The sequence below is a fragment of the Galeopterus variegatus genome, unplaced genomic scaffold, assembly GCF_000696425.1.
Source record: "Galeopterus variegatus unplaced genomic scaffold, G_variegatus-3.0.2 Scaffold10944, whole genome shotgun sequence".
Lineage (NCBI taxonomy): Eukaryota > Metazoa > Chordata > Mammalia > Dermoptera > Cynocephalidae > Galeopterus > Galeopterus variegatus.
Genome location: NW_007737055.1, coordinates 30,870 through 49,828, shown reverse-complemented (window position 1 = coordinate 49,828; position 18,959 = coordinate 30,870). Strand labels below are relative to the sequence as shown.

Below are 18,959 nucleotides of genomic sequence, written 5' to 3'. Positions count from 1 at the left end.
TTTTTTTTTTTTTTTTTTTTTTTTTAATAGCAGTTTCAGTTTTACATAGAAACTGAGCTGAAAGTGCAGAGAGTTCCCGTACCCTCCCCGACCCACATACAGTTTCTCCTGTGATTGACACATGACATTAGTGTGGTACATTTGTTAAAAGTACGAGTCGATATGGATATGTTATCATTACCTCACTTTTACATTAGAGTTCCCTCTTTATACTGCACAGTTCTGTGGGTTTTGCCAAATGCACAGTGTCGTGTATTCACCATTATTACACTGTCATGCAGAATAGTTTTGCTGCCCAAAAAGTCCTCTGTCCTCCACTTATTCATCCCTCCTCCCTACTCTCCCTCATCCCTAGGGATCCTGGCAACCACTGATTTTATTTTTTCCATTACCTCAAACATTTATAACTTCGTTGTGTTGGAAACATTCAAAATTCTCTCTTCTAGCTAATTGAAACTATATGATAAGTTGTTGTAAGTTATGCATAAAAATTTTTCAAACAGAAGCTTGTCTAATCAGATTCTTCCTTCAACTGCATTTGTTAGAATTATGAAAAGCTGTCATTTTTTTTTTCTAACTCTTCTCCACCCCAACTCATTGAGTTTTAAATTCGGTTTAGATGTACTGGCTCTTTGTTCCAATTTTTGGCCTCTGACTGAAAGCTGAAACTTTGCCTTCCTTCCTAAATTTGATTACAGATGAGTATCTCTGCTTCTAATTATGGTCTAAAGTAAAGATAAGGCACACTTTCCAGACTGCAAAACCTGCAGGGGTCTATAGTTAACTGTGTTTAAAACGCAGTGTTAAGACTTTAACAATTTTTTGTCATTGTCTTACCCAAATATTCAATGACAGATTATTAAAATTTGTAAAGTCATGGCATATAAATAAATCTGTGGCTTGAAGTAAAATTTACACTTTTGCAGTGAAAATTTTACATTTTGGTAAAGCCTCGCCATGAGAACCCTCTTCCTTCATTCAAAAGAAGGTACAGGCTTTGGGATTTGATAGAGTTGGGTTTGCCTTGGCTCCACTGATTTCTGTGTTTGAATTTGGAAAAGTGAATTTCCTTACTTAGAAAATAGATGTCATAGTATCTACCTCATAGACTGGGTTCAAGTATGTAAAGCTAGGGCTTACAGACCCCTCGAGTCTGTTGCACAGACTGGGTTACAAATCTCCCACATACAGGTCTGTGAGCTAGGTTAAAAAAAAAAAAAAGGTTCTGTGAGCCATAGGTATAGAAAAATGAATGGGTTTTATTCAGATCTAGGAGCAACTGTCCTAGTGGCTTCTCTGAGAGTTCTTAGCAGCACTGTGGATCAGAGCTGTTAGTCTTTTATACTTAAGTCCACAACCCTGGGCACCTGGGTGCCCATACACAACTTACATTAAGCAGTAACAAGGAACACCTGAGGATATTTACAGCAAATGCTCGGCAAGACTGAACATCCAAAGGGCCCTGACATTTTCCTATTTTTCCCAACAAAATATTAAATAAGATAACATCGAGCAAATACTTAGCAGAGCTCCTAGCATAGTAATCACTTAATAAGTGGTAACCCTTATTTACACAGTGTTTCCCAGAGCACCTGGTAAATGATCAAACACAGATGTCTGAGCCTCTTTCCTAAAGATCCTGATTCTGTACATCTGGGGTGAGATCTAGGATTTGCATTTCTATTAAGCTCCCAGGTGATACTGAAGCTGCCTGTCTACAGACCACACTTTCCAACACCTCACTCTAACCAACTGAGCTAACCAGCAGCCCCACAGACCACACTTTAAATAGCACCGATTTAAAAGATCATCCCACTTTTTCATACACGTTCTTGTTATTTTCATGTCATCAAAAGACCTGTGAGCAATATGCTGCTGGATGCCATCCAAGTAATTTACAAAGAAGTTTATAATATAAAACAGATACTTAGATAAAAGCCATCTATTGCAGAATGGAATAAATCTTCAAGAAGATTAAGCACTTACGTCATATACCCACAAGAAGGAAAGCATTTTGAGGTTGGTGAGTGAGTTGATAATAGCATGCATTTTGAAAGTTTAAAAAAATTAGAAACATCATTTTAGGTATTCCAAATCTTTATCACCATACCTTTCTCTCAACCTTTCTTAAAGAAGCAATTTAGGAAAGAGAAAAAAAAACAAATACTACGTTTTAAGTACCCTCTATTAAAAGCAAATTATTTAAAACTTACAAAAACAAAACCAAACATCTAAAGAAAACCAAAAACTCAATTACAATTGAACCAAATGAGCACTCCAAGCATTCTGTAAGCTCTACCTTATGTTGAAGCACTAAAAAAAATTAATAAAATAACAGAGAGAGAAAAAAACTTCCAAGAATATTGATCCAATGTCTAATTCAGTAGTGAACATAAATACTGTTTAGTAGTGGATGATTCTGAAATTAAGATCCATTTACAATTTTAGAAATAATTATATGATGACACAGAGCTGTCAGTACTTATAAAATATCTTGTTATATAATAGCCATAAAATCACAGAAGAATGTTGTAGCCTTGATACACTTTAAGTGAAGAGAGGGAAAAAAGCTTACAGTAATTATATGAGTTATTTCCTGAGTTAATTCCTCAAAAGGATGTACTACACTTAGTGGCAGTCTTTTCTACCAGGCTTCATCCAAACTAATTTATTTGAAAACCGCTCACAGGGATAGGGCTGTGGGGCACCATTTTAATAACTGGATGCATAATTTGTGCTACCACATGCATATATCATTTCATCAAGCACATGATTATAAAGTCAAGTTTGACAGAACAGAATTTCACTGCAATAGAAGTGGATACAGGAATGGAGTTCATCTATTCCGGCTTTCAACACATTGGCTTGCTTTATGGACATTTTACCCACACTAATAACGTTGGCATGTGTCTGGTTCTTCACGGTTGGCATGCAAGAGATGTTCAAACTGGGCATTAGACTTTTTGGTTGATAAACAGAGACCCCACAATTAGAATCTCCTTAGCAGGTGTCCATGGTTTGACACTTGATTGTCTTGAGCAAGTATATTCTTTGACACACAAAGCAAACCTGCAAACATTGCCTTTTGCTATATGCAGATAGTGTCGTTTTTAAAAAAGTTATAGTACTAAAAATTGGAAATAGTTGAAGGATTGAAACAGAATTAAAATATGGAATCATTCATCCCCATTTAAACTCTCTGTGTTTATAAAGGACAGGGTGAGAGGAGAAATGTGAATGCCCAGTTAGTTGACACAGCAACAATTCGTGTCTGTTTCTTTCCCTGTCAATTCTTTCAGCAAAATGTAATGATCGTGTTTGGCTGCATTTTCATTCCTCCCCTCAACTTTTATATTCACATGAAATTAATGAACATTCCAACTCTGTGCAAAATGAAGAGACAAGGGGGTTGGGAAACTGCTTAGCCACACAGACAAAGCCCATTTATATTCAAGCTTTGAAACACTTACTTGAATTCTGATTTACCAATATTTCTTCTTGGCACCCAGCTTATATTTATATTTAATTTTTGTCCCAAGTGTGATTTGTAAGTGATCGGTAGCAATGGAATGCTTTTCAAAGGTGGACAGGAAAGGGTGGAAGGGGAGAAACATAGGGTCTGCTAATCCAGCAGTCAAATAATTGACCCATGAGTAATTAAAAGTTGGCCGAGGTTGTGGAAACAAGACTACCCCTCATGTGATGGCAGCCTCAAGTCTCCTTTGTAGTTTTTGGATGTGAGGCAATGAGCCAAATGTTCTGTCTAAACTGTTTGGGAACTGCTTTTAAGTTTGGCAGTCTTGGAGAGGTATTATGTGACAAGTTATTCCTTCAGTGCCCTCAAATAGCACAATGGCCTCAACGAATTAGAGCTGGGGAACTTAAGGAAGGAAGTGGTTCTAAACTGGTTTTCCACCTCCATCCATTTCTATGTCAACATATTCCATTTAATAACAATTCTCTGGCAGGAGAGGCAATTTGAAAAGCTCCTCTTCCCCTGTCTCTGTGTTGCCTTTTCACCCAGCATACACACATTCTGGGTTTTAAGTGAAGGACTCTATGGATGTACGTCAATTATGTAAACATATGAAATGAGCCCTGTGGTGGTTGTGTAATGGGTTGTTGGAACTCAATAAAATGTACCATTCTTACTGTATTGAGGATCGCTGACAGTGGGAAAGCATCCATGTAAGAGGCCACCATTTCCATCCCTGTTGTCATAGGGAAAGGCCACCAGATTCAATGTGGTCCTCACTGAAGTGCCACACTCCTCTGTTCAAAGAGGCAACCGTTACAAATAGTACAGATGTTCCAAAACAAAAAGAGAGAGAGAGAATAGGCTTCATGTACAGATAAGTTTGAAAATCACTGCCTACCATTAACCCCATTGTACAGATTAACAAAACATATTTGCATATTCCAAAGATTTATGTCTTCCAGTAAAGGGATCTATTCACCTTCATTTAATTTAGCCTTTCCCTATTATTTTTGACCATAGGACACTTTGAGAATGCTGCTTAATAATTCTCATTTTTCTTTTTTTCAAGGGCTCAGGAATATGTATCAGGTGATTTTCCTGTTTATTGCTTTTCTGTAGGGAATACTGCTGAGTGTCAGCCATTTACCTAACACAGTCCAAAATTATGCCACTGAAACCTTCTGCTTTAGAATCCAGCTGGAATTTTAGAGGGAGCCTCCAATACATTGGCAAAATACTTTTTTAAAAAAGAATTAGAGTTATATTAAGTTATAAGGAGATTGATCTGGTTATTTTTGTTTTTAGAACGCATATTTTCTCCTGATGGGAAGATCTACATAGAAAGCCAAATTATAACCACCAGTTTGCTTAGTGAACATGAAGTTAAAGGAAGAAGGGTCAATTGCATTTTCTGAATAGCCATCAACATCCAGTTACCATGACCTTTGCCTTTGTCTCCACTGAAGGACGTGGTAACTGGTCACGACTGTTTCAATGACAGTGCTAGAGATATTTTCCCTCTCTGTTTGCCTCTCTGACTCTCAATTTCTTATTCTTATTTTATTATTTTTCAATAAAGTAATGGATGCATATAATTCAAGAAAGAAAAATGCTGAAGGACATCTATCTCTTGTCCCACCTTTCACTTTCTACCATGTAGGGTTCTGTCTTTACAGAAATTGTCTTCTACATCTTTTGGATATTTCTTCAGGTATATAAATGATATGCATATTTCTTAAAATATGCTAATTTATGCATTATCTATTAACATCTCTTTATTCTTGATAAGGATTCTATTTATCAATGAAGAGTATTTAATTATATTGATATACCATAATTTGTTTACCCATTCATCAGCTGATGGACATTTGAGTTGCTTGTAGTTTTTGGCTATTGAGAACATTTGTGTGGAGTTCCTTGTGTGCTGTCTTCATTCCTCTTGAGTAAATATCTAGGAGAGGGATTGTCGAGTTTTATGGTAAGTGTGTGTTTAGCTTAATAGGAGTTGTCAAGCTGTTTCCCAGAGCCCTGTACCATTTTGCATTCCCATCAGCAGTGTAAGAGAGTTCCAGTTGCTCCACTTCTTCAGCTCTTGGGACTGTCAGTCTTGTGGATAGACTCTTAGGCTCGTTTCCCTGATGTCCAAGTGGTATCACTTCCAAATTTGGTACTGCATGCCAGCCCTAGGCCTGTTTCCCTGGAGTTGAACAATGATATGTGTCCGGATCTGCTAACTGGTGATGTTCAGGATGAAGGCAAGCTCCAGTGTCCAGAGGAACATGCTGATGGATACGAAAAGATCATTGATCATGGTCTTGACTGGACCTTCCCCAGATTTTAAATAACATACAAAACAATTTCTTATGGTTCTCTTTCAGGCTATTTGATCATTCCATGGAAGGATTTAAAAACTGGGAGTTTATGACCATTCATTGCTGGGGAGAACGAGCCGCTGGTGACTGGATCCTTGAAGTTTACGATACTCCTTCTCAACTGAGGAACTTCAAGACTCCAGGTGACAAGTCCCTTTCTATACATTGGTTTGCTATGTAGAAGAAAATGATGGAATATAAAAGCATTTTGGCCAGACAGTGTTTCACACTTACATCAGCATCTTTTTTCATGTGATTCATTTCATGAGTGCTTTGAACGGCGCCTATTCCAGTTCTTAGGATTACCATTTGAGAGGTAATAGAGGTAATAATGTAAGGATAAGAAATAAAGAGTAAATATTTAGATATAAGTATAGGACAAAATGTCACAGCTGTCAATTGATGTTTCAGAATAACTCATATCTGAACCTCATCTCTAACCAGCTTCCCATTCTTTCTTTGTCTATAAACAAGCCAGCCTTGTCCATCTGCAATAGGTGAAAGAGGATACAGGCTTCTGTCATTATCTTTTCTTTTTTTTTTGGTTTTCTCCAAATTTTGTTTCAGAATAACTCATATCTGAACCTCATCTCTAACCAGCTTCCCATTCTTTCTTTGTCTACAAACAAGCCAGCCTTGTCCATCTGCAATAGGTGAAAGAGGATAGAGGCTTCTGTCATTATCTTTTCTTTTTTTTTTGGTTTTCTCCAAATTTTATTTTCAGTTTACACAAGACATTGAGGTTGGCCTATGCCACCTAATCTGGTTACCACCAAAGAAAATGAGTGATGGTATTCTGCCCTGCATGAGCCCAAAAGCCAAGGAAAAGGAAAAACTTGATATGTAAAGCATGGGCATTATAACGTTAACAAAGGTACTTTCAGGCAGTCTCAGACTCTGTTGCTGCACACGATCTGTTTCCCTCTTCATGCTAACATATCAAGCTTGTTTGTGACATAAAATAAGGGACAGTAAAAATCCAGCATGGGGAGGGAGAATGTATTACCTAGTATTGCCCATGACAGTCCTACAGGGTATGTGACTTAATAATTACTGGTCTGTTTGATCACTACCCAGCTCCCACCATCCATGGACACCTCCTCAGCTGTCAGATAAAGGTCTTCTCAGTGCTCTGCCCAGTCCATTTGCAGAAGAACCAAGCCTGAGGGAAATGTTTGGACTGACATCCAATTCTAGCCCTCTACTGATTACAGAATAAAACAAGTGGGGCATTCTGCAACTGTAAGAGTGTGTATCATTCAGATACTGCTGGCTGCATAGCATAGAGCAGAACACAGATAAAGTGTACATTTACCAGACTTTGGTCTGGCAATCTGGGAAAGTTACTCATTCTGAAAGACCCATTTTGGACCATACATTTTGGTTATCCCTTTTCCCTAATTCTGTGATGTGGTTCGTCTGTGTTGCCACAGTTGTCCCATAATAAGGGAAGTCGAAACTGGAATGGTATCCAGGTCACAATCTATCAGGATAACAGTTTTGTTAAAGAGCATCCGTGTGCAGCTCGCCTCCAGCATGCAGCCTGAATATAACGGTTGCCAAGGTTTTATCCAAGAGTCAAATGTTTGTCAGTAAGATAGGGTTGATAGAGAAGACATTCAGATCCCATCCATGGACACCTCCTCAGCTGTCAGATAAAGGTCTTCTCAGTGCTCTGCCCAGTCCATCTGCAGAAGAACCAAGCCTGAGGGAAATGTTTGGACTGACGTCCAATTCTAGCCCTCTACTGATTACAGAATAAAACAAGTGGGGCATTCTGCAACTGTAAGAGTGTGTATCATTCAGATACTGCTGGCTGCATAGCATAGGGCAGAACACAGATAAAGTGTACATTTACCAGACTTTGGTCTGGCAATCTGGGAAAGTTACTCATTCTGAAAGACCCATTTTGGACCATACATTTTGGTTATCCCTTTTCCCTAATTCTGTGATGTGGTTCGTCTGTGTTGCCACAGTTGTCCCATAATCAGGGAAGTCGAAACTGGAATGGTATCCAGGTCACAATCTATCAGGATAACAGTTTTGTTAAAGAGCATCCGTGTGCAGCTCGCCTCCAGCGTATAACGGTTGCCAAGGTTTTATCCAAGAGTCAAATGTTTGTCAGTAAGATAGGGTTGATAGAGAAGACATTCAGATTATAGTGTACAGCTTCTAGACATTTTAACTTTTCATAATCTACTTAGTCCCCAGGACTTTCCTCTCTCCTGTCCTCCGCTTTTCAGTCTCTGCTATTGTTCCTGCCATGGTGTCACACAGGATCGTGGCAGCATGGCAGCTGGGCTGAGTGGCCCTGACCATTGGGCAGCTCCCAGTTGATTCGTCAGCAGGCACCACTGCAGGGCTCTTTTATGTCAAGAGATCCCAGAGAAATAAACACTGTCAGAGTGTGGCAGTTGTATACCAAGAGAGGTGCAGATCTAAAGAGTGCCTTATCTATTGAGATAGTGACTCTGCTCTTTATCATCACCAGGCACCGGCAATTCTACTCCCCCCACAAGAGCTGACTGCTCCGAAAGGCATACTACTAGTTAACCAGGCATTGCATACAAGGGCCAGGGGCTATGAGTATAAATCTCTCTGCTGTCAAGGAGTTCAGTGTCTATCCAGAGCTTTCTATGATTATCTGCGTTAAAAGCTCTCTGCAGTAGTTCAGATAATCTAGAGCTATCTATTTCATAGCATTCGCTTCTCCTTATACTATTTAAATGTTCACATTTAACCCCAGTCACCTCCAACCATTTTAGAGATGTTCTTTTTATGCTAGAAGAGAGATATCCTAATGCCACTGCTGGCCTGGAGTCAGGAAGCTGTAATAGAAACATATGGTCTTTGTGTATCCTTCCTTCTACCAACCTATCATTCCAGGATGAGTCATACCTTTGGTAAGGGACTTTTCACTTTTCTGATTATGGCTGTGTGTGTGTGTGTGTGTGTTTCTATGGCATACAGTCCTGTTATAGGTTTCTCCCTTTCTGGTTAATGAGGGATTTCTTTAGTGGGCTACTAGGAATTCAGTTGGAGATGCAGAATTTTTCTAGCTCAATTAAATTGTAGACTCATCCACAAATATAGAGGTTCCTGGCTCCAAACTGAGTTTATATTTACTGTTTCTTCCCATTTGTTTATTATTAAAATGCATAGTAGGAGTGTTTGGGGGAATTTTTGTTGTTTTTTGTTTTGCACATTAAACTTATATATGGCAAAGTGCATTCATGTGTTAGCAAGTAAGATGGATTTTTCTCATTGTGTATTTATACAGGTATATCTTAGCAGCATGTTTCAGTATCAATCGCAAAATCTTCTATAGAATTTAGCAAATAGAAAAAGTGGTAAAACATTAAAAAAAAATGACCAACCAAATAGGGCAGTATTTGATGTGAATCATGGCAGAAGTTCTAAGGCAATAAAATTACATAGTAAGTAAAAAATAAAAAGAGTAATTGCCCAGCAAGGATATCCTAGTGGGATTATGGTGTATTTCAGAAATGGCACAAAGGGAAGTAATCAATCTTGAGATGGCACTCTCCAAAGCTGTTACAAGGATAATTTTTTAGATCCAAAATGATCTTAAGTAAAATGAATCAGGTTTTAGGGTGACTGATGGATGGGATGACCTATAGTGCCCTTGTATTTATGCTTCATATATGTTTGAGACTTGATTTTCTGACTTCAAGAATTTTTAAAGCTAAACAGTAAACATTTGGTCATGCTATGGTTTCATTATTTTTTCTCAAGGTAAATTGAAAGAATGGTCTTTGGTCCTATATGGCACTTCTGTGCAGCCGTACTCACCAACCAATGAATTTCCTAAAGTGGAACGTTTCCGCTACAGCCGAGTGGAAGACCCCACAGACGACTATGGTGCAGAAGATTATGCAGGTGAGCTGGCTTCCAGTGGCACACAGCCTTAGGAAAGAAAGCTCATGTTTCATCCCACCACAGGGGGTAATGTAATATAAAATTATAATTACTACCCATATTCTGCTATATTTTCTTCCATCTTATTTTCCATACCCCCCAAATATTTGTATGCATGTATATTGGTGTATTCATATATTCATATCCTCAACTCTTCAAACATGTTGCCTACAAAGGTAATAGTCCATACTGTGATAGTACTATAATGCATTTAGTCCATAATTTGGGATGTTTAGTTTGCTTAGAGTTTTAAACTATTTTAAACAAGGTTTGGATACACATCATTATTTATCAGTCTTTGTCTATTTCTTCAATTATTTCTAGAGAATAGAGTTCTGTTCTGAAATTTACTGCATCAAAGGGGATAATCAGTTTTAGGGCCTAGAAACATTTTGTCACATTGCTACCCAGACAAGATGTACCAGTCTACACCGTGACCAGATGTGTGAGTGTTTATTGCACTCATTCCTGCCAGCACTGACTGGAAAGAAAAAGAAAAGTAAAAAAAGAAAGATTCATTTTTAAATTTTTATAGTTTTGATTGCTAGGAAATCTAAACATTTTTCCTCTGTAGTTCTCTGAATTAAATACAACTGTCTTTCACCCATTTTTCTATTCAAGGTGGCAGTACTACTCTTCCCCATTTATAAGAACTCTTGGTATGTTATTGTCTCTGACATCGTCTTATATTTGCTGAAAACGTATTCTCAGTTATTATTTGCTTCCCAAATGTAGGCTTTGTTTTGTTTTAACAGAAAAAACTACTGGAGAGTGAGGTTTATAGTTTCAGATATAACATTTATGATTTTTTTGCAGAAGTTTTATCCTTTAAATATCAGCTAAATATGCACAATTTTTTGTAATCTTTTATATTTTACATTTGTCCATTAATTCATCTGGAACTTATTTTGGTTTATAATGCATAGTGTGAATTGAAGCTCTGTCTTTGTTTTTCAAACAGACTAACATCATTGGCTGAGTAACTATCAGTATTATTAGCTTAGGGTGCTTCCTGTATACAATACAGTAAGTTCTTACGCCAGGATCTCTGCTGATACCACTTTTTCTGATTCATCAATTTAATAATTTTCAAACCAATACCACCCAAACTGTTTTATTTATTTTCATTTCATGATATATTTTAACATTTGTAGAACATCTGCTTCCCATTTTCATAGCAATTATTGCCATATTATTCTTCCAGATGAATTTTAGAATGAGTTTTTTTAAATCCTCCTTTAAACGTTCCATTGGAATTTAATTTGAATTTACATGCAATCTCATGGGAAGAATTGTTTTTATAATATGCAATCTTTCCATCTAAAACATAGATCATGCCCCATTTTACTGAATTTTTTACATTTTATGTAGTTTTCTTCTTATTGGCATTATACCTAAGAATTTGGGGTCTTGTTGACCTTCTAGTGGAAAACAGTCCATGCTTTCTAACTAGTATATGCTGGTAACCATGTAGGAAATCTATTGATTGCTGCATATCTGGCCACTTTGCATAAGTCAGTCATTAATTTATATGTTTGAGACTTGATTTTCTGGGGTGGTTTAGGTACTTCTGTGTCTGTGAGTTCCACATTCATGGATTCAACCAATTGCAGATTGAAAACATTCCCCCCACAATTGTGTCTGTACTGAACATGTTCATGCTTTTTTTTCTTGTTATTATTCCCTAAACAATACAAGATAACAGCTATTTATATAACATTTACATTATATTAGTTATTATAAGTAATCAAGTGATGATTTAAAGTATATTGGAGGATGTGCATAAGTTTTGTGCAAATACACCATTCTATACCAAGGACTTGAGCATCTTCAGATTTTGGTATTCACTGGAAGTCCTAGAACCCATTGAGAAACAACAGTATAGCTATATAATCTGCAAATTGTCTTTTTGTCTTTCTCATTATATTTCTGATTCTTGTCTTGTTGCATTGGCTACTGCTTCTAAGAGCATTCAGTCCTTCTGCAGTATGATGTGTAACACTTAGTGGACAAAACTTCTGATGATGAACTGTTTGTAAATAGAAGTTTGATGTACCTTTAGATGAGAAATTTTTTTGCAGTTTTGAGATTTTTTTGTAGATACTGAAAATAAGATTATTTCATGAATCACTTGAACAGAATATCTTAAATAGACATGTAGTTTCTTTTATTCTAAAGTCCCAGAAACAATTATATACCTGGATAATTAAGACCATCTGAGCTAAACAGAGCCAGATTGTGTTAAATTTTGTCTTATTTTTCTTTGAGCTTATAACATTACCTTTTATTTTATAATTAACAAACTATTTTGTCTTTTCATATAGGGGAAGCACATACTACTATGCTCCATGTCTTTAGATACATTTTTAGTAATAGATAGATATTTAGTAATAGAAACCTATTACTCTTTGCCTTATTTAAATTTTAGTAATGTTAAGATTCTGAACAATTATACATCATGCATCTTTGCAGTTTTTTTGGTTGCATCTCTAAAACATCAACATAGGCACTTGTAAGAAAACAAAAACAATTATCTCATTATTATGCTACAACCTACAATACTAAACTGCATCTGGGACAGTTTAAGATTATGAAAGAAACAGCACAGCATATTAACTTGCCATGCAGAGCCCCCTTGGGGTAAATATCAAGAATAAATGTTTTGGAAGGTTTTTTTTTTAAATTTTAGAAATCATCTGGTGAAAATTTAGGGCCACCCATGACTCCATTCCTTTGGAGCTGTGATTTTTCACCTTTATTTATAAGTCAGCCTGATTAGAGACACAGATGGCATTATCATAACCAGATCCCTGTACTGTTTCATCAAATCCCAGTGGCAGTGAGACCCACAGCTGGCTGAACTTCAACCCTTACACAGCAGAAACACCACTGCCCTGGTATATGATGGTAGACAACTAAAATGTTCCAAGTTGTACTAGCTGCGGAATTTATTTAGAGATCGATTTAGTGCTTTGGGGAAAATAGAAATAAACAGTGCTGTCAAATAATTTTTGCAATTAATCAGAAATATATATTTCAAGTCTGCAGCATTTTGAAATGACTTATGTCTGTTCAGATCAAGAGGTCATCTCTAATCCATGATTTGCTATCTCTAAGCAAGAGACCTGGACTAGGTATCAGGACATATGTTGATTTCAACTCTCCTAGCCATGTGACACTGGGCAAGCTACTGTAACTCTTAGAAAGGCAGTTTTTTCATCAGTAACATTAAAGTGTTTGACTACCAGATTTTTCTCTAAGTCATTCCACTCCAGTTCTAATATTTTATGTTTCTGTGATTCAGTAATTAAAGAACATAGTCCCATAATGACTAAAGGAGACCAAAGTTCAACAGTAAGTCCTTTTGATTAAAATAAGTAGGGTTCAAAACATTTCTGGGACCATTGACTTACTAATTCTACATTTCATGCAATTTGTTTATTGCTAGTTAAAGTCATACAAATTTTCAGTGGGAAGGAGCTTGAGATCAAATGTCCCAAAATATGGAGAACAAGAAGAAGAAAATTAAAAGCTTCTATGTCATTATAAAGCTTTTTTTTTTTTTTTTTTTTTTTTGCTTACTGTGCATTTTCTCCAGTTCTTTAGCAAAGAATACGTAGCAGAAGAGATTAGGAACCTTCATCCCAGGTCTGGAATTCTTTAAGCTCACTCGCATTTTTTGAATTTATATGTCATTTTCTTTTGTTGAGTTGCCCATTGGCCTTTTGGTAGGATGCAATTTTAAATCTATTACCTGTGCCTGAAGTACCTGCTTTGTAATCCATGACTAGATGCTAATAAGCTCGTGCCAGATGCCATAATGATGTTTTTTGCTGGTCACATTATTTCAAAGGTATCCAGTGGCTTAATGACCTTGGACAGGACAGGCAATCTGGTCCAGGCATTGAATAATATTTTTATTTTTTGTCAACAACCTGACTTCTCATTTTTCTATATAAATCTTATATTTTTATCATAATGCATATTTAATTGTAGTTGGTTTTTCCCAGTTGCCATTGTTCATTTGAATTATAAACTATTTGTTATCTCCCACACAGCAGCCATATGTGCTTTGAAGACCAGGCCATGAATAGGATTTACATTCTTGATACTTAGGCAGTGGAGGTTGCCTAAGAGTCAAGAGTCAAAAAAAGTCAAGTTCATCTTTGGGCTTATGGTCACATTGACGGTTATTCCTCTATCTTAAGGAAGTTCTCTCTGCATAAGAAAAAAAAAATGTCTTATTTTATACCAAATTCAAGGTAAAGATGACCTGCTCTAAAATCATTTTTTCCATGAGTTGTTCTAATCTCTTTTGGAAAGGTCCCTGTGACCCCGAATGCAGTGAGGTTGGCTGTGACGGGCCCGGGCCAGACCACTGCAATGACTGTTTGCACTACTACTACAAGCTGAAGAATAACACCAGGTGAGAGCAAGGCCAAGTGAGATCCCTACAGCAAGTCCCAGGTGACCCAGGAGTTCCGGGAGGACGAAGAGTGTTTGTCCAGCATCTTCCTGTGTTCTCCCTCCAGGATCTAAGCACAGAAAAGCTGCGGTTGCACAGGCCCACTCTCTCCCTGTGCAATTCAAATTGGAGAAAACCGTACTGAGTTAAAAAATGCAAAGTGTTCATGTGTCCTGTGAAACTTGTTGTGCATCATAAATATATACAGTTTTAACTTGTCCACTAAAAAAGAAAAGGAAAAGTCTAGAGAAGAAGACCAGGCATGTGCTTATTAGCTAGCCCCTCCTCACCAACCCTCCAAATGTGAGAATAGACATTCGTAGTTTCATAGGACACTAAATCAAACTATTTAACATGCATTAGCTCACATACTTTTTGTGTGTGGTGAGAACACTTAAAATCTATTCTCTTCACAATTTTCAAGTATACAATATTTGTTATCAACTCTCATCGCAATAGATCTCTTTAGCTTATTTGTCACTACTACAAGCTGAAGAATAACACCAGGTGAGAGCAAGGCCAAGTGAGATCCCTACAGCAAGTCCCAGGTGACCCAGGAGTTCCGGGAGGACGAAGAGTGTTTGTCCAGCATCTTCCTGTGTTCTCCCTCCAGGATCTAAGCACAGAAAAGCTGCGGTTGCACAGGCCCACTCTCTCCCTGTGCAATTCAAATTGGAGAAAACCGTACTGAGTTAAAAAATGCAAAGTGTTCATGTGTCCTGTGAAACTTGTTGTGCATCATAAATATATACAGTTTTAACTTGTCCACTAAAAAAGAAAAGGAAAAGTCTAGAGAAGAAGACCAGGCATGTGCTTATTAGCTAGTCCCTCCTCACCAACCCTCCAAATGTGAGAATAGATATTCGTAGTTTCATAGGACACTAAATCAAACTCTTTAACATGCATTAGCTCACATACTTTTTTTGTGTGGTGAGAACACTTAAAATCTATTCTCTTCACAATTTTCAAGTATACAATATATTGTTATCAACTCTCATTGCAATAGATGTCTTTAGCTTATTTGTCCTAATTGAAGTTTTGTGTCCTTTCTATCCTGTTGATACTTAATGCCGTGGATACATTTGCCCTTCATGAAAATGCCAGTGCACAGGCCAAACTGGTGCTTTCCCACATTGCCCAGCATTCAAGACGTCAGCATCCCTGCTTGTTCCCATGGTTCCGCCCTGGGCACTGAGTGGACCCCTGTACCCCTGGTGGGCCCTGGCTCCTGCCTGGAGCTGTGCAGATGTGTTTCCACAGGGGCGGGGCCGAGGAATGGTGACTGTCCAATCAGAGCCCATCCTCCCCTCCCTATGCCTCCCACACCCCGCCCACCTCCCTCCACCTTTGGGCGAAAACTCACTGTGGGGAGTTGACCCGTCCTCCCTTCCCCATGCCTCCCACACCCCGCCCACCTCCCTCCACCTTTGGGCGAAAACTCACTGTGGGGAGTTGCCCTGAGGTGCCTCCATACTCCAGTTACCCAAACAGATGCAGAATATGTTCAAGTTCCTCCTTAAGTCCACGCTGGAATTCCAATTTCTTAAGGAAAAGGCCTTTGGCTATCTCAGCGCCTCTATGATCTCCTGCACTTAGCAAAATTCCCAACATTTAATTGGAGCTCAGTAAATATTTGTTGAATGAATAAATAAATTAAGCCCTGTCCTTCTGTTATGCACAAAGAAATTATTTAAAAGAGTAAAAAAAGCTTTCTCGTAAGCAACATAAATTTAAATATATTTATATTAATTTAGACAACAGCAGACATTCATCATCACCACCCGCACATACACATACAGGACCCATATGACAGACAACACACAAAAATAGAAGTAAGCCCTTGTTGAGTGACCTTTTTCCATAAAAATCATGGCTCCCACATATTGTCTCTGATTCACCACCGCGACCTTCCTCTTGAGACTCAGTCACTAGCCATGATTAGAGTGAGATGCCTGACTTTTGGGTGTGGCATTGTGACTGCGCTGCTTTTCTGCAGCCTGAGCAGGAGGAAGCTTTGACAAGCAGATGTGGCCTGTTGGTGTTGGCGTCCTGGTTTAAAACTGATTTGGGGGCTGAGGCCAGCTATTTGCTCAGCATCTCCAAGAGAATGCTGAGCACCGAGTCGCTGGTGACGCTGTCTTCTTATCATTCTACAACCAGGGTCTGTGTCTCCAGCTGCCCCCCTGGCCACTACCACGCCGACAAGAAACGATGCAGGAAGTGCGCCCCCAACTGTGAGTCCTGCTTTGGGAGCCATGGTGACCAGTGCCTGTCCTGTAAATACGGATACTTCCTGAATGAAGAAACCAGCAGCTGTGTTACTCACTGCCCTGACGGGTCGTACCAGGACACCAGTGAGTTGATTTCAAATATTTAGGTTTTAGAGAAGAAATGTGGGGCTTTCATTTGAGTGACCTTGGGAGGTATATTCCTCCTTCATGATGTCTGGGCTTTGCTTAAAATCAAACAGGATCTAACCACTCTGTTTTAAGGGAACAGTTTAGAAGCTGTTTGTAAAAATGCCTGCAACTGTGTCAGGGGATCCTCAAGACCATCCTCAGATTCAGTGATTTGCTAGGAGAACTCTCAAGACTTGGGATATAGTCATACTAGTGTACTCAGAGTGATGATTACAGCAAAAGGAAACAGTAAAATCAGCAAAGGGAAAAGGTGTATGGGATGAAGTCCAGAGGAACCAGGCACAGGCTTCCAAGAGTCCCCTCTCAGTGGAGTCATACAGGACATGGTTAATTCCTCCTGCAGCAATTTGTGACAACATGTGTGAAATGGTGTCTACCAGGGGACCTCATTGGAGACTCCCTGCCCAGGGTTGCTGTTGGGGTTTGGTCACGTAGGCACCTTTTTGCCTGGTAGGTACCAAAATTCCCGGACTCCTAGAAGGAAAGCAGATGTTTACCATAAACCATATTGTTTGTGCCAAACGGTTCAGCACAAACAATATGCTTTATGGCCACTCTTATCAGGGTGGTGGGAACCCTCCCAAAATCCAAGTTCCCAGATGCAGCCATGGGCCAACCTTATAAGCAAGCTTGCAAAGGATAGCACCCAGGTCTGCTCATTTCTGCACATTAGCCAAACGGACATCAGGCCTGTGTGACATCAAAGCATACTTTTCAAAAAGCTTTTAAAATATGACTTTCTTGCAAATGTGGAATAAACATGTGTCAAAGGCTTATTTAATTCATTAATGAGAGAACATGCAAGGTGACAAATGAGTTCAAAGATGATCAGGTCCAGTAGTCCACCAGGACAGGCAAAATGAAATCCTTTTGCTAAATTACAGACAAAATTGAATAATTTCCCACATGACAATATAACTAGAATGGGGGAGGTGTGTATTTTTATTAATGGACAGCAATCATTTGCAACTGTACCAAACAAAAACCTGTGCATTAACCTGTAACTTCACAGAGTTTGAGCCCTAATCAACTGTCATTAGCAAACAGACAAAGATGCATTGTCCTAGAGAATTAAGTAATCTTTGGGCAGATCTGTTAGATAGTTCTCCAATGAGGCCCTGAAAAGGGCCGCAGGTATCTTTTGCTTTATTTCTGAGTTCTGGGTAATTTGTCTTAAGAAGGATGTCACACCCTAGCATACAATAACACTAAAATTTTACGTTTCTGCACAACCTAAGAAAAAAGAACTCATGTTTAAAAGAAGAGTTGTTTTTTAAAAAAATCAGACAAGAAGTTTGAAGTGAATACTCTCGCTTTTTAAAAAGTTAAATTATCTCTTGATTCAAAAGCAGGCACTTCTGTAAAACACATGGGGTCTCTCAACTTACCCTTTAGAGCAATGCATATGGATTCCTCTGTAGTTCTTATTGGACCCAAAATTTGGAGCATGAGCTACAACTTGATGGAGAAAGGAGAAATTGGGAGGGAGTAGGAGTATAAGGTATCCACAGAAATATGCAGTATTCCTTAGGGGGCGGAGTCAAAATTCTATCAAAAAGGCACATTCTAGAATGTTACATAACAGAATCAAGATAATAGAGTTAGTTCTTCCCCAGAGCCTGGAAGATAGGTGAGGAAGGCTATTCAAACAATTACTTCAAGTACCAGGTAGTGTTGATACCAGCGGTCTGTGTATCTCTCGCCTCCTAAGTCATTGCTTTTGTTATACTTTCCTCCTTTAATGAGTCCATTTATATACAACATAGTGATCACATGTGATCCTGACTAGTAATTACTGCCAACACTTTACAGTGCTCTATGGTTCATATCGTTCCCTTGAATAATTTCATGAACTTCTCCAGACAAGCTGAGAGGTGGGCATCATTGTCATCTCCCTTTGCCAAGTGAGAGAGCAGAAACCTGGAACTTGCCCACTGGAGGTGCTAAAAGCAGTATGCAAACCTAGGTCTTCTAACTTCAGATCCTCAGCCATGTCCAGTATCCTCAGTGACACGCTGGGGAAGACCATGTGATAACTACCAGAAGATTTGCATTTCATGCTTTGAGGCTCAGTCTTCACGCAGTAGGTCCTCGTAGGGATCCATTAAAGCTGTGTTTCTTTATGGAACCCTGAAGAGTACTAACATTTAAAGAGAAGTCACAGGAAGACAAGCCTGTGAACACGTATACACTGTGGTATATCCACTTGCCTATCAGAGCAGGTACTGGGTCTCTAGCAAAATTTTGTCAAAGGTAAAATCCCTTCCTTAATATACAAAATTACT

General features: G+C 38.5%; 1 protein-coding gene across 1 annotated transcript in view; it reads left to right on the top strand.

The window, feature by feature from the left end:
* LOC103610329 (proprotein convertase subtilisin/kexin type 5-like) overlaps positions 1-18,959 on the top strand; it is a gene marked incomplete at its 5' end in the record, with an annotated part of 39,143 nt that overhangs the window by 6,884 nt on the left and 13,300 nt on the right. The window contains 4 exons of the mRNA XM_008594519.1: positions 5,857-5,993; positions 9,607-9,750; positions 14,113-14,215; positions 16,415-16,608. Of these exons, the coding sequence (XP_008592741.1) occupies positions 5,857-5,993; positions 9,607-9,750; positions 14,113-14,215; positions 16,415-16,608 (578 nt within the window). The remainder of the gene's footprint in view (positions 1-5,856; positions 5,994-9,606; positions 9,751-14,112; positions 14,216-16,414; positions 16,609-18,959) is intronic.